Source organism: Carettochelys insculpta, chromosome 2, assembly GCF_033958435.1.
Source record: "Carettochelys insculpta isolate YL-2023 chromosome 2, ASM3395843v1, whole genome shotgun sequence".
In the NCBI taxonomy this organism is placed as follows: Eukaryota; Metazoa; Chordata; order Testudines; family Carettochelyidae; genus Carettochelys; species Carettochelys insculpta.
The window spans coordinates 98,041,093-98,058,386 of NC_134138.1; the positions used below are offsets into that span (position 1 = coordinate 98,041,093).

The following is a 17,294-nucleotide window of genomic DNA, read 5'->3' on the forward strand; positions in this document are numbered from 1 at the left end:
GTGAACTAAATAGGATGGAATTCAAAAAGAAAAGCACAAAGTACTCCATTTAGGAAGGACTGATCAGTATCACACATACAAAATGAAAAAGGACTGTCTAGGAAGGAGTATTGCAGAAAGAGATCTAGGAGTCATTGTGGACCACAAGCTCAATGAGTCCATGTGACGCTGTTGAGGAGAAAAAAAGCAAACATGTTTCTGAGAAGTGTTGTAAGCTAGACACAAGAATTAATTCTTCTGCACTATTCCACACTCATTGGGCCTCAACTGGAGCACTGCATTCAGTTGTGAGTACCACATTTCAGGAAAGATGTGGACAAATAGGAAAAGGTTCAAGAAAGAGCAACAAAAATGATTAACCCTAGAAAACATGACCTGCCAGAGGAGATGGTTTGTTCAGTATGGAAAAGAGAAGACTGAGGGGAGACATGAGTTTGCTAAAGTCTGCCTTTTGGAGATCCATTGTCTTTATTGTGCTGTTCTCTCTCCTATCATCCTTAGAATCATAACCACTGCCATTTCATGATCACATTCACCTAAACTGCCTCCTGCTTCAAATTCTCAAGCAGTTAATCCATATTTGTCAAAATTAAATCCAGAACAGCCTCTCCCATGGCAGTTGTCCCCATCTTCTGAAATAAAAATATATCTCCAAAACCTTGCTAGATAATCTGTGCCCTGCTATACAGTAAACCCTTGATTTAATGGACTAATGGGGGGGAGGGGTGTCCATTAATGCCAAAAGCCTGTTATAGCCAAATGGTTATACTGTATGATGATGGATGGACCTGCCCAGGCCATCACTCACTCCTGTCCTCTGCTCCATTCTTCCCCTCACACCTCCGTCTCCCTCTCCCAATTACCAGGAGAGGAGCTGAATGACAGCCTGGCTCCTTCCACCTCCTGCAGCCACATACGCAAAGGTAGAGCAAAGCCTTTCCCAGCCTGCCAGTGGGCTGCAGCCTCCAGCACCATGGCTGCTGCTCAGCGCCATTGCAGGGAATGGCGTCCAGATGCCAACATGCTCCATGAACACAGGGCTGTGGGAGGAGAGCTCCTGCACCCTGCCGCAGCCCCCCACACCCCAGCTCCTCTGGTCCCAGTGGCCCTCCAGCCCCAGAAGCCCAAGCCTTTCTGTCAGCTCCTCCAGCCACAGCAGTGGCTCTGGCGAGTCTCTGGCATCTATTTGGGTGGGTGGGGGAGAGTCTGTTACATCGGGGTCCATTAAATTTAGAGTTTATGGTCTTATTTCCACAACATCTGGGTAGCTGGTGATAAGGGAACTTCAACAACTCCTGTGTTTCATTAGTAGTTTGAAAAAAAAAAAAAATCCTAATCCACCCCTTCTTCTGGTGTAGGTGGTCAGCAACAGACCCCCACCATGACATCACCCACATTTTTCAACTCTTCCATCTTTAACCAGAGACCATAAGCAAGTGTGAACCTAGCTCCACCTTAACCCAAGTGTATACATTTTTAATATGTACAGCAACTCACTTTTTCATTTGTCCTTCCTGAGCAAGCTGAACCCCATTATACCAATATTCCCGTCATGTGTATTATCCCACAAAGTCTCTTAGATGCCAACGACGTCAGAGATGTATTTATTAATTAGCATTTCATGTTCTTCAAGCTCATTCCCCACACGTCTTGCATTATTTTACAGAAATATAAGATACTACTTGATTTCCTTCCCTTGCTCTGTCTCTCAACTCTCCCTTTTCCCTGCTGTATCACCCAATGCTTCCCCTCAGATTATGAGCTCTCTCTCAGGTCTCCATGTTTTTGACCGACTTTCTTATAAACCAACTAGATCACTGCAGCCTAGACAGAGTTATTAAAAGGTGGCTGCACGACTGGTTGGAAAACCTTTCCCAGAGAGCAATTATCATTGGCTTGCAGTAAAGCTAGTAGGGTGGTGTCCCACAGTTATCAGTTTGGAGTCTGATTCTGATCTATATCTTAATCAATCATTTAGATAAGGGCACTGAAAGTATACTTATAAAGTTTGTGGGCAATACCAATGTGGAAGGGGTTACAAGTGCTTTGGGGGACAGGATAACATTTTTTAAATGATCTGTGCAAACTAGAAATATGGCCTCAGGTAAACAGGAATTAAATAAAGACACATGAAAAGGATCAGTCACTTGTATGCACACAAAACTGAAAATGATGGCCTAGGAAGGAGTATTCCAAAAAGGGATGCAGAGCTCATGGTAGACCAAAAGCTAACTGTTACTGCAAAAAGCAAAAAAAAAAAAAAAAATTGTGTATGTATGCACAGGAGGATTGGAAGCAAGACATGAGAAGTAATTCTGTCGCTCTATTCTACACTGCTTAGGACTCATCTGGAGCATTGCATCCCTTTGTGGGCACCACCCACACTTCTGGAAAGATGTGGACATATTGGAGCAACTCCAAAGAAGAGAAACAAAAAGTGGTTAACAGTCTAGAAAATATGACACAGAATATGAAAAAATTGGGCTTGTTCCATCTGGAAAAAGAAGACAGAAGGGACAACCATTTTCAAATACAGTAGACCCCCTGACTTACGCATAGATTGTGTTCCCAAGCACCACGTATAAGTAAAATTTTGCAAAGTCAGGACTGGGTGGGGGAGGGACCCTGCTGCCATTGGATCCCCTGGTCCTGGCTGCACCTGGCTCCCTGCTCCCAAGAGCGGCCGGGAAAATGACCAGCACTGCTGCCTGGTTGCCAGCTCCCCACCACTCCTGGGAGCTAGAAAACTGACCAGCGGTTCCCAGCTCCCCACCACTCACTGGGCCAGGAAACTAACCAGCGCATCAAGCTGGTCAGTTTCCCTGTTCTCACATTTGGCGGGGAGCCAGGAAACTGACCAGCACAGCAGCCTTCCCAGCTCCCTGCCACTCATGATTTTGACTAGCGTTAGTGCAAGAAATGCATAAGTCGAAATAATGTAAGTCAGGGGCTACTGTATATGAAAGGTTGTCACAAAGAGGAAGGAGAAAAAATTGTTCTTAGCCTCAGAGAATAGGACAATAAGCAGTGGACTTAAATTGTAGCACAGGCAGTTTAGGTTGAGCAACAGTACAGACTTCCAGACAGGGTGGTTAAGCACTGAAATAAACTAACTCGGGAGGTTGGCACATTTTTAAAAGTATATTATACAATTGCAACAGGGATTATCTAGATAACACTTAGTCCAGCAATGAGTTCAGAAGACAGAACTAGATGATCTCTTGAGGTCCTGTCCAGTCTTACAATATTATGTTTTCCTGGTAGGGAAATTGAGGCCTGATGTAGTGACATGGCCAGGATCCCAAGGGAAATCCAAAACCAGGACAGGATCTGACCTTAGATCCTAGGTTTACCTACAAACCCCTCCTTCTTCATTTTACTCCCCACTCTGCAAATAATATCTGAAGAACACAGAATGAAACTGAACAGTCACTTGTATAATCTTTAGAGATATGCAAAAAGGTCTATAATAGAGTTGTTAGGTAGAGAACTCACAGTGAGCAGAACCTTCCCTCTGTGAGTAGTCTCATTGCTCACAGCAGAAAGTCTCACAGTATAAGATAAGGTTTGAGTAAAGATGTCATCAAGACTTACCAGAGTACAGTAGTACTTAGAGCACTCTGAAGTATGGCATTGACCAACATATAATAAAGACAAGAGAACTGCAGTAGAAATTATCTGTAAGTGTTAAAAGTGTGCAACCACCAAGACGTGAATTGTTTAGGGGCATTAGAGAGTGTGGGTAATGGGATTACATTAAAAAAAGAAAACTTAGAATGAATTCCAGGAAAACTCTTGTGCGATATCATTTTAGATCATGTAAACAGCCTGCTGCAGGAAATGGAAGAAGCCTCATCTATGAAGTTATTTAAAACTGGACTTGTGAAAGCACCAGAAAAATATACTGTAGGAACGAAATCCTGTCCAGTCAGGAGCATGTAATTTAAGACCTAGAGCAGTATGTCTTTTTATTTTCTAATATCATGGATTATTTGGCAAGACATTGTTCCACTGATCAGACAATTGTTCAGTTCCACCAATTACAAATTGACAAATTTGTGATTTATAAAGTAATTGTACTACTGCGCCTATGCTACCACTACCTCAAAACCAGATTCTATGTTATTTGTAATGGCATAATTAAGACCTAGCTGATATTTAAGATTATATTTTGTCAGAATGAAAATATTGTAATAGGCAGCAACCCAGATATTTTGGGAAGTTTTACAGAGCTTAATCCTGCCATATCTATTTCCTCTCTCACCTATAGGAGCTCTATTTTTTTTTAAATAATGGAGGTATTTAATGTCCAATCTACACAATGCGGCCTTTAACAAACCAGAAATCTGGTATGAAGGTAAATCAGTTGTTTTTTAAAGCAAAAATTTACTTGTGCCATGTATAGATCACTGGATTCAAGGGAAATAAGAGCCCTCCAACAATTCAATATTTCTGAATGCTAATGTTGCTACAACAACATGACCAAAAGACTCTAAAAGATGCTGCACATTTTTGTGGCTGCGCTGAAAGAGAAGGTGTATGAGCTTGGAACGGGAGTGAGGCAGATAAAATAACAAAGGGAAGATACTGTACATATATTGATATTTGGTGGTCTTGAAATAGAATAATATCAATTCCTGCAAAAATATGTGAAAGATATCTGGACTATTTAATTTTGATTTACAAATATCTTTGATATAAAGCAGAATTTTTAAGAAAAGTTCTGTGTCTAGGCAATTTTTACTTTTCAGTTTACATTTGCTACTTAACTTCTGCAGGGGCCAAGTCTACATACACTTCTAGGCTTAAAAGATTGAAGAGATGGGTTTTAGTTTACTGTTTAAATTGCTACTGTAACACTGTAACTCTAAGAAATTACATCTGGCACTATCCCCATTTTTTAAAAGATTCTCAAGGGTTTCTACTACCAACCCTGAAAGTATTTGCAAAATTCTCTGGGCTAACAACTTGACCTACACTGGCCCTATATCAAACTGATTTACAAAGTTTGAAATGAAACCTGTTTACCCATCTCTCAAACCCAGTCCAGGTGGCATTAGCTTTGAATATTATGCAAGAGGCCTGGAGAATTCTATCAAGCCTTCAGGCCCATTTCTGATGTACAAACTACTGAATTCTGGGGCCTAGTTTTCACTCTCTTAGTGCAGGAAAGGAATTACATATTTAAACACTTTGGAGAAACACGTGAATACTTCAAAATAGCCGAATGAACTATGTACTGAAATAATTCAATGTTATCATTCTTGGCTTTCTTCTGCTCTCACTCCCTCGTGTGATTTTTTTCAGGCTGAAGGAGAATGATCTCCTTAAACTCCTGGTCACGCTGCACCTTAAACAGTTAATAAATAATCTCAATAACTTATAGTCTCTTCATTTAAATGAGGGCAGCATCTGTTCTAATATTCAAACTGAGTGAAATTCAGACTTCCTAGCAGCTCAAAGCCAGAGTAAACAGGCTCTTTCAGGCTAAATTAAAGCAGGGTTGAATAATCCTACCACTTCCCCTGAGCCAGAAGGCCTGTGTAGGCAATAATTTGCAATAACATACTCAAAGATCACCTATGCTCTTGTAACTTGAAGCAGTACCAAACTGCAGGCCTTATATTATGGAAATACCAGTTAAGGAAACAATGAAAATAGAGTTGAGTTTTGCACGTAAAGCAGCAATTCAACCCCTTTGTTAAAGATGAAGACTATATTGCATCCTCCCCAAAATGACAACACAATAAACCCTCAAACTTAACCCCAAATTAAGCACAAGTCAAAATCCCTCTGCCCCCATCCCCAGCTCAACCCCCCTCATCCCCATGAGCAGGTCCAGTTCAACCCCCCTCCCCTCCCCCCCACACAGCCCTGGTTCAACTCCCCTCCCACCCCCCACCAGCCCCATTCACCCCCCATGCTGGACTCCTGCTCACCCCACCCCACCTCAACCCTCCCCCAGCCCGAGTTCAAACGCGCCACCAGCTCACCACCCCTGCTCACGTCTCTGGCTCAACTCCCCTTCTACATATGGCTGCAGTTCAACACCGCTCCCCCCCCCCCCACACACACCGCCCTGGTTCAAACCCCCTGCATGCAGCTCTGGCTCACCACACCCACACACGGCTCCAATTCAACCTCCCTCCCCGCCACTAGCCTCAGTTCAACCCTGTGTGCGGCTCCAGCTCAACTGCCCTCCGGCCCCGGTTCAAACCCCTGCGCGTGATTCCAGCTCAGCCACCAGCCCTGGTTCAAACCCCTTCCCCCACAGCCTGGCTCAGCACCCCCACAGAGCTCTAGCTCAGATCGCATCTACACATAGAAGCAGATCAAAAGAGCAATTCACTCTGTCAGAGAGCAGCCAGACTCCCTGGTCCTCTCTCAACAGAATGGCTAACCAGAAGCTCTACAAACAGGGTTTTCTGGTGAACTGGAAGCCCTGTTTGTTGACAAAAGGGCCCCGGAGCACCTACACAGCTGTTTTGTTGTCAGAATACCATCAAGAGAGGAGTTACACCTGAACTGTCAGCAAAGCGCATTTGCCGTGTAAACGCTCTACATTTTTTTTCCAGCAAAAGCCCAGTTTTGCCAGGAAAAGCTGCTTGTGTAGACGTGGCCCTTGTCCTGAATGATCTCAGCAACAGACCTAGACAAATTCTTAAAAAAATATCCATGTAGAATAACCTCCTTGACACTTCAGGTATACACCACATTTGAAGAAATTTAGTTGTAAGTATACTAATTTATCATCTTTTTCATTTCTCAGTGTTATTACTGTACTAAAATATTTAGCGTTCATCAGCTCAGGTCACTCTCAACCCCAGCTACTGTGGCATCAGAGGCAACAACCAACCAATACCTCACCACTGCAGCAAACGGAAGCAGCTAATTCTTTTTATTTGATTCTGTGACAGAACTACTGATTTTAACAAGTCAGGGGTATCAGAATTTTGAATGAATTCATGTGTCATGCACTCCCATGGGTAGATAACTCAGCCCAACTGTCACTACTTAAAGGTTTTATGGACCTATACTAAAAAGCTGTGTTACAAGAAAACTAAGGACGAGTGTATGTACTAGTAATGTAAGACTAAAAATATTTCAGATTATATTTATATAAATAGTTATAGGTAGCTATATAGTTATACAAATAATTACAAGTCCAAGAAATTCAGAGTTAAAAGAAAACCAAAACACATTACAGCTCCTTTAAACTGCAGACTTTGGTAAGGAGCCTGGAGGTCTCCTATCTGAGGTCTGCTGCTTTGGGAGAGTTCTGCCAACATCCCAGTCATCCTTTTTCCACACAGAAGAAGGGATGTCTCAGCAGAGGGGGGTCTCCTGACACTTAGCCCCGTGTGGAGGGACCAAATGTCAGGAAACCCTCTCCCAACAGAACTGTGAGCAGGAGATAAGCACATGTATTGCGCAATTTGTGTATTTTTTGCCAACAGTTCTCGGTAATGTAGACATAGCCATAGGGAAAATATTAAGGGTGGCAGGGAGCGGGAAACAACATGTATACGGTTATCTGGATTTTACTTTTATTTCACGTTTTTGGATATCAACAGATGTGCAACAGAATTCACACGAGTTTTTGAAGAATCATTTTCTTACAAGATACAGTAGAGTCCAGGATTTATTTTTAAATTACTGTTATGGGTAAAAAGAAAACATAGAAAATAGCATTTTAATAACACAAGAGAAGAAGTAGCAGCAGCATGTTTAGAGTTTTAAACCTTGAATCCAAGGTTTACAGTCAAGGTTTAAAGCAACTTAAATTAGAAAACACAACGTATCATAGGAGGCGTAACATGAGAGGGGCCATCAGTCGAGATCAGTGGTGAGTAGCTTGTGGACTGCAGGCCCCCTGGTTGCCCCCCACCATGAGGTGCCATTCATGCACCGGGGCACTGGCGTTATATTTTCCTGCTCCTCCTCCCTCCCAGAGCTTTTGGAGCACTGAATTGCTTGTCTGGTGCTCAATCCATGCTCCTCCCTCTCCCTCCCACAGCTGGAATGCCACAAAGCAGCTGTTTGCAACTGTTCAAGCTCTGGGAGGGAGATGGACATGAGAGGACAGGGAGCCAATCAGGCAATTCACAGGGCTCCAGAAGTGCTGGGGAAGGAGGGAAAGGAAGAGTGGGGTTCCGCTGCCCTGATGTGCGAGGGGCAGCTGGGGATACAGTGGTCATGGGGCTGTAGGTGGACCTCAGTGGGCTGCAGGCTGCTGCAGCTGACTGAGATGAAGGAGGGCCTCCCATGTGGCTCACACATACTTTGTGGTTGCCCATCACTGGTGTAGACTGATTTGCTTCAATATAGAACAGTTCAATTTTAATGTAACAAGATACATATTCACTAGATAAAAGAGGCCAGTTGTGGGTAACCTCAAAAAACTGTACCTGTAGCACCATATATGATACCTACTGAGAACACAATCCTGACAACAACAAAAGTATTACAAACCTTTAATAATACACTCTTCCCTCCTCCCTTTGGACCACAAGGAGAAGAGGTGCCTTGCAGTGTGTCAATAATTAACAAAGTTTGGTAGAGACAGTGGCAAAAATCTAGCCATTAGCCCTCTCCTTTTTATATCACTGAAACATTCTACATCCTTTAAGATAATACACCAAAGATAGAAAAAATACTCACAGTTAAAACCGGGCTCGATACTGTTACCAGCTTCAAGGCTGTTTATTGTGATTTGGAAGATAACGTGCAGCAGCAGGAATGACAGACTGATGAAACACAAGGATTTTAATAACCGTCCCGTATGTCCTAAAAGACACAATATTGAGATGTATAAAGTTGGAGAAGTTCCAAAAAGTCAAAACAATATTTAAAAATATTCAAGCATAGAAATTTTGTAAAAATCTGGGAAATGGAAAAAGTTTCTAAATCTAACAAGTTACCCACTACTTCATCAGTGTCACCTCAAGGGTTTTTCCTCACACTCATACCACAGTATACTGTATAATTATAACAAACGTTCAAACTGGCATTTCAATATTAAAAACCTTGATTATTGCTCTTACTGTTTTCCTAAAACTTTTTCATTAAATTATTTAGAACTTCAAAATATCAGTCAATTTCATAAACAAAATTTTCAATATTTCTATTACCCAAATCATCTGACATAGATACGGTAAATGAGCAACATTTCTAAAGGCGAGAGAAAGAGCTGATAATCTGTTACTCTTTTAATTACATACGACACAGCCAGAGAAAGGTTAGAAAATGGAAATTTCTGTAATCGTCAGAAGGAACATAGATATTCTTAAAATGGATCCTTTTCGTTGTATAAACTGGGTTGAAAGACAAATCAATCTCCTTTGATAGCTTTTTTTGGAAATAATTTTCAACATATATTGGGTGACTACTTTCTCACGGTCAGGTAGCTGTCGATTCTCTAACACTTGTTGGAGATTCACAGCAGACAACAACTAAAAAAAATGTTTGAAATAGATTTTGAAAATGTCCTCACACATCCCCAACCATGTCTAGACTTTCCCATCAAAACTAATGAAAGAAAAGAGTGAATTGAGAAGAGATGGAAATTTTTACATCACCAAATTTCTTCAGAAAACAAGATTGTTCTTAAAATCTCAATTGTATTGCCACTAAATATGGGCAAGAACTATGCATTTGTGATCAAGTGTTACATTTCCCTGGTACCTTACACCCAAGTTTCCATAAATTTACTATCAGATCAAATCTATGAAGTTGGTAAGTATTATTAGCCTTACTAGCCACATTTTATATAGTTTTTAAAAAAGTGTCACTGAGATCTTGACCAAAGCCTGTGACAGAACTTATGGGGACAAAGGATCCTCCAATCCCAACAACTCCCAAATTTGTGATGAAAAAAGTCCTACTCCAACAAGCATCCAATGGCTTATGAAGGAAGTTGCTCCAACAACCCGGGAGACCGGAACAAACCAAAAATAGGGGGTGTAGTGTATTAAAGTTATTTTTCCTTGAAGTCCATTTGAAATATGGACAGGGACCATGTAACCATTTATATTATGGACAAAGATATGGGAATACAGATATACAAGGCAGCACTGCGATTCAGAAAATGCAAATTCCGCTCCCAGCTTTGCCACTGCCTTGCTATGTGATTTTCTACAAGTAACTTCACACATCTGTACCTCTCTTTTCCACTTCACCCTTTGACCAATTTCTCTACTTAACTGTGAGCTATGTCAGGCATGGAGTGTCTCATATGAATATGCACAAATACCTTCTACAACTGCACCCTGATTTCAGTCGGAGCCTCTGGGCATTCCTGTGCTAGTACAGCTATAAGTACTAAATACAAAAAGGCCAAGTTTAAAGTGGCTAGTTATTATCAGACACTACTTTCTAATATGGGTACTATGACAGATTCTTTTGATACAGGTTGATTGCACAGCTGGAAAAATGGCATGAATTTATTTTGATTGATGCATATGTTGAAGTAATTACCCTCCATGACTTGATAATTTTACCATGGCCACACCTCACCATTTCACTTTTGTGTTTGAATAAGGAACTTAAAGGCCTAGCGTCAGGCCATCAGTTTAAAAAAATCTCATTCAGACCTAACAGACAGTTTAGTAGGTAACCAAAAAACTGTAAATTTTTAAATACTTCAAATGCTGTTATTAATATGAATACAGGGACAAAATCACCACATTTATTTTATTACTTAAAATGATCTTTCTTTTTATAAATAGAACAAGCCGTTAGAACGAAGCTGAGCATCTTGCAAACGTGTGTCTTCAGCAGCACATTGTACGGATGTGAGATAAAGGTAATAACAAAAGATTCAAAGAGAAGGATATTGGCATTTGGGAGGAATTGTTATAGAAAGATCTTGAGATTAGGATAGATGCAGAAGATCACCGAAGAGGAATCCTATAGAAAGATACAGCCAAAAGAGAAGCTACTGCAGAAGGTTATATAATGCAGGTTACAGATATTGGGGCATATTTGCAGAATGAACAACGAACAAAAAAAATCAAGACCCTGGTATTTGGCATAATGGATGGTTCGAACAGGAGAGGCACACCTCACAGACAATGAGTAAATGATATAGTGGAGCTAGTCTACAGAAATTAAGACACTCCACACAGGACAGGGAAAGAAGAAAGGAAATAGTGGGAAAGGCATCAGACACCAACAGGTGCTGAGCCCATGGTCGTTGTTGTTGATGACGATGATGAGGAGAAGTATTGTCTTTTGTATTTTCTTATGTGTAACCAAGCAATCAAGTCATACTTGCAGGAATGCTCCACGAAGGCAAATTCTAAAGTTTGCTATGAACAAGTAACAAGAACTCAAAAGGCACAACTATCCACAGTGGAAATGGCTTTTTTTGGGGGGGGGAGGGGTGGGGGGGTGTCAAACACTACTTGACACAGCAGGGCACATGGCTTCTAATTGCCCTCACCAAACTATGACACAAAGGCAATTAAACAAGTCAAAAAAGCTTCCAATCACTACTTTTGCACCACAAGAGTACATTCACCGATTTTCTACCAATGTGTGTTATGACAACAGAAAGATACAGGCCAGTAAAGGCAACATATTTGGGATCTAATTCAAACTCCACTGAAGCCACAGGAGTCTTTCCACAGCCCTCAATGAGTTTGTGATCAGGCTCTCAGTTTATTTTATGAGAGGGAATGGTCTAACAGGATGTTGGATGGAGAAGGAAAGATTCCTAACACTCCTTACCACAGCATTAGTGCAGAAGCAAATCAATAGTCTAGATACAGGCCTAGTTGTCAATAGTGCAGTTTGATCTTTACATCCACATACAAGGCCTTTGTGTTAGAGCAAGGCAAACAATTTCAGACTGCTTATTTGCTAAAAAATATAGTTTTGGTTGGCCCAAAACTATTGTGAATTTGACTTCAATTCCCCAAATAGCTATAACTAGAAATAAAGAGCAGTCCTATAGCACCTTAAAGACTAACAATTTTATTTATTATTATTTATTAGGGTGAGAAAAATCAGATGAAGTGATTCTTACCTTAGTCTTTAGGGTGCTACAGGACAGCTTTTTTTTTTTTTTTTGAAACTACAAACTACCATGGCTACCCCTCTAAGGCTGCTTCTACACTCGCTCTCTGCCATCAGAGGGGGCATCGTAACGAGGCAATTTGAAGCAGGCTAATGAGGCACAGACATGCATATTCAGCGCCCTGTTCAAAATATGCACCCCACTTTGACATTCCCTTACTCCCACAAAGCTAGGTGGGAGTAAGGGAACATTGAAGGTGGGGGGGGGCTTATTCCGAAGCTGTCCCCATCTACACTGTGAATCTGCAATTCGAAGTCTGCACTTTGAAATTCGCACAGCTGCCATTATGCTCATAAGGTGTGGAATGTGCACACTAGCATGTCATTAGATTGCTTCCGACTGCCTCATTACCACGCCACCTCCTATGGGCGAGGGTGAGTGTAGAAGCAACCTAAGACTACGTAACTAGAAATAGTTTGTTGTGAACTTCAGGTACTGTTTGCAAAACAGCATTAATGTCCATTTCCCTGATAATATTGGGCCCAGGCTTGAATGTGGAAGATTCATGATGCAGAGGAGGGTTTTGCACACTGGTCTCCAGCACAGCAGAAGCGCGGCCTGTGCCTCTTGGTACAGGGGGTCTGGGAACAGGTCTCCTAAACTCTGATGCTGACATTGTTCCACTTCACATGAAATGCTTGTGTAGTGGATACATTAATGGACACAACAGCAAAATGAGAGCAGACACATGCACATAATTAGGCAGCAGGCTGCAACCTTTATTAAACTTTTACACCAGAGAGGAGCATCGTCCCATACTCTCCTATGCCAGGCTTTTAGCGAGTCCCAGAGTGGGAGTTAGAAGATTCCTTACCATACAACTCTTATTGGAGAGTATGCTACTCCTAAACCTACCCTCCAGGACTCAGCACTTTGAGTCCCAGAATCCTTCCCACCCACCAGTGGGACTGAGAGTAGAGTGCAGACAGGAGCTCAACCTCCGAAGACTAAGTTCTCACTCTATCACATGAGCCCAACACCAAAATCCCAGTACTTTTATTCTCTTAAATGCACTAGCAATGAGCCACAAGTTGCTACGAATAAAGAATGCTACTCCAGTTCCTCAGTTAGGTATTAAGCACGTTCTCACTTAATCCACTGTGCCTTAAAGATGTTGCAAGGAAGGTGAAAATCTCCATGGTCATCTACTTGAATTCCTTCTTGACCCTCCTCTCCCAACAGGTAAACTGTTAAACCCAAAACATGTCAGGCTCCTAATCCTAATTCAGGAAGGTAGGGTTGGATGCTGGAACAGATCCAAGAAGCTCTGCATGACCCTTATGCTAGGTAAAACCCAGTACAGTGTGAAAAGCTGGCCCATCAGCACCCTTCTCCCTCACCTGCCTAATTGCTGCCAGAGACTCGCAGAGGGATGAACAATCTTTTGTCTCTTAGGAAGTGCCTCCATCCCTTGCTACTGTGACTGATCCTCTCACCCCTGAACCCATCAAGTTTCCTCACCACATTGCTGGAGGTGGGTCACGTTTAGGTCAGAAGAGAGAGAGTGACTCTATAGCCCAGTGATTCGTACACAAAGTTTAAACTCCGAGTCCAGACAATAAATCAGCCTATTTTCTCCACATTAATTACAGCTCCTATAAGGCCTCCACAGCTACGATCGTAAAAGGTTTAACATTTTCCAATGTTCTAGTCTGGTGTATCTACTTTTTTTCCTTGTTAAACTGACACTTTACTGAGAAAGAGTCAAGAAGTTACTCTCATCCTATCAGGACAGAAAATATAGAACATAATGTGACTTCTCAACTAACTAAGCAGCTCTAATTTTGAATTTTGAGTACCAAGCACACATCAGACCCAAAGTCTTTTTTTCCCCTTGAAGTTCAAATGTACAAAAATAACATCAAACAGTGAAAAACTTACAATCTGCTCAAGGATTGCCTGTAGCTGGAAAGGAGGCTAAATCAAGCAGATACATTTTCTGTGAATTATTGGCTCAGCTCTCCTGGCTAGCCATCAAGCCTGCAGAGAAGTCAGACATCTTGAGATTACAGAATGTTAGATCAAACAAACAGAATACAAAATATAGGAACACTGAAATGATGGATGAAATATTTAGAAATACATATTGCTCATTTTTAAATGAGAAACATTGAATAGCACATTAAAGCTGTGGCCACACTACCCCTCCCTTTCAGAAGTGGCATGTTAATGAGGCAGCTGTGAAGATGCTAATGAGGCGTTGATATGAACATGCAGGACCTCACTGGCACAATAGCAGCTTCACACGTGATTTGAAAGTGCTGCTTTTGGAACACATGCTCCTTGTGTAGCTGGCAGCCTTTCAAAAGGCCCCCTTGACTTCAAAAGCCCCTTCTTCCTATTTGATTTTGACTTTCAAAAGGCCTCCAGCTACACAGGCAGCATGCATTCCGAAAGTGGCATTTTCGAATTGCACACGGCCGCCATTATGCTAATGAGGTGTTGCATATCTATGTCAGCACCTCATTAGCATTTTCCCAACTGCCTCATTAACCTGTCCGTTCCAAAAGGAAGCGGGTAGTGAGGCCACAGCCAGTGTGTTGCCAAGTCACTTGATTTTACTGTGAACCTCATAATATTTGGCGTTATTTTACATCACAAATTCCTATATTCATGCCACTATGTGAGAATTGGAAATTTCTTTTCAAGCACAGAAATGCTTGAAAACAAACACTATCATCTCTAAAAGCAGGAGATAAATAAAAAACCCACAATACTTATGTGCTGAAATCTCATGAATTAAAGCTAGTTTTCTGCTTACTGAATGCCTGGAGTTGGTGGTATTGTTATTTTTATATTTTATAATTCTACAGACCCTTTCATGACAGGTTTTCAAAGTGCTTTACAAATATTATTGATAATGCATTAAGCTTCAACATGCTTCAAGGTTGGACAACCTTCCTGGGCGTTATGTGGGAGGCAGGAAGCACTAATATACCACAATGGTGGGGGACACCTCATGGACCCCAGCCAGCTAGTGTTGATTGGAGCAGCCCCAAGAAGGTGCACTAATATTTGCAAATGATAGAATAGCTACAACACTGGAACGTGTAACACGTCAGCCACTTCCTTAGAAGCCCCTCCTAAGTTCGGCCATCAGAAACCAGACACATTTAGTAATCTGACCCTATGAGTCTTCCACAATTAAAAATGACTATTACCCCATTTATTCAGAAAGTTAGAGAGATTGGAATATTTGGAGAATCAGGGCTTCTGATAACTGGGAGATTACTGAATACTTTAATTATGCCAATGAGCAAATCATAGATTTGAATAAAGGATGAATTTCCCTTTCTGAAGGGTTGGATAAACAAGTTTTACTGAAATTTTTTATTTCTAATGAAAAACTTGGAACAAAAAATTAATAGTATATTAACAGAGAAGGAGCCGTGTTAGTATGTGTGTAGGATGGAATTGCCATGAAAAGAAACATGGAGTTAAAATTCTGATGTAATACAGAGCATTTTTAATAGGGAAGATAGGAAAGGTTTTTCTTCTCCTTATATTTGTTGTACCATAAATATCCACTTTTAAAATGAAAATCTCTAATTTAAACTTCAATTTAACCATCTAATTATCCATGAAACTCCTGTATAAAACTCAATTCACCTTAATAGGAGTTGTATGCCCCATAAAAGGGATATAAAAACACTAGAAAGTAACGGTGATTGTTTATATAAAAGAGAATGATTCCAGAGTCCATGTTGAAAATTAAATAGAAAACTGTTAACTAGATTTTTTTAGTGACCTGCATACACTTGTTTATAAAGGAAACAGCAAACAGTAGACTGAAAAAAAATCTACTAATAACTGTACATTAAACAAAACATAAGGCAAACTGGAATCATTCAAAAAATGAAACCACACAAAATACACTTATTTGTAGCTTTAGAGCTAGATATTTATATCAATGTTCAAATATTTTACTAGAGATAAATTTATACAAATAGGAGCCAGAGGGACGAAATCCTGACACACATCATTGGAAATTTACCAATATGCCTAGGCTCCACATTATTAAGTTGCTTCAAACTTTTAGGATTCTAGAGTTTAGCAGACTTCTAGAACAGTTCTTTTTCCCACTGATCAATTCAGCAGAAAGCTGATCACAATGCAGACACTGCACTGGAATCGCCCCCAATCCAGTGCAAAACTAAACTGAATTAAATAGAGTAAAAAACTTGCCTCCACATGTGCCCATTTTTTTTTCCCTGCAAAGGTAAGCCAGCTGTTGATGGCATGTCCCCTGAAGGTGACTTTAGTACTCATATCCATTTGAATGTGCCCAACTAGGACTTACGCCCTCAACAAATAAATGCATCTGTTGACTATCTACATCATAAGTATCTGCAAAGGTGGAATGTGTTCATGCGTCTTGTGCTTAGAACACTTACTGGAGAAAAAAAAAAAAAAGAGGAAATTGGTGCTATATTGAAAGGGCTATAAGCATTGTACCAAAGCATTCTCTTCCGATGGTCCTCTATGAGATAGTGACCGTGGCACCTGAGTGACAGTACTATTAAATACATCACAATTTTTAGCATATGTATGACCCAGCAAAGCCTTTTTCATAAAAAAAACTGCAGAGGAAACAGAGAACGGTCATATGATCAACAGTGTACAAGGGCTGTTTTGAGAAATTTCATTTACTAGCCATGCCATTGTACAGGTATTCCTCACAAATCTGTAAACCACAGCCTCTCACGAATAAGCTGAACAGTGCAGACCATTATCTTGATCTGACTTGATATACTGGAAATTTTTCATGCTCCTTGGGTAGGGAAAAAATGCAATCTACAAACTTTTCTTTTAGTGACTTGTTGGATAGCAACAATTAGGTTGAACTTTTAATGTTGAAAAATGTCATATAGAACTGCTAAGAGCTGGTATTCATAAGATGGCAAAGCAAAATAATTTATCTGCACAGTGAGCTGTAATGACACTTTGGAGGGAAATGAAGGAAACAAAGTTTTTAAATATTAAATTAGTTTAATCTAGTCTTCAACCAACAAACAGTAAAATTCTGTAATCATGATGCAATTATTGCATGTCATCATCACAGGGCAGAGTTAAGGGTGTTAAGGCTGCAGTACTGGTCAGTTTCCTGGCTCCCACGAAGGGCAGGGCAGCCTAGAGTCAGGAGCCAGCTCCCCGCCACTCAGAGTTGCATTAACCCAAGATTCGGGCAACCTGAGTGCACATATCTGGGGGTTCT

The 17,294-nt window shown here is 40.9% G+C and overlaps 1 protein-coding gene across 3 annotated transcripts in view; it reads right to left on the bottom strand.

Annotated features, from left to right (window-relative positions):
* The window catches only part of PIEZO2 (piezo type mechanosensitive ion channel component 2), a 443,043-nt gene that overhangs the window by 275,452 nt on the left and 150,297 nt on the right, over positions 1–17,294 (bottom strand). For all 3 annotated transcript variants that reach the window (XM_074987458.1, XM_074987460.1, XM_074987459.1), the window contains exon 3: positions 8,662–8,787. In XM_074987458.1, the coding sequence (XP_074843559.1) occupies positions 8,662–8,787 (126 nt within the window). The remainder of the gene's footprint in view (positions 1–8,661; positions 8,788–17,294) is intronic.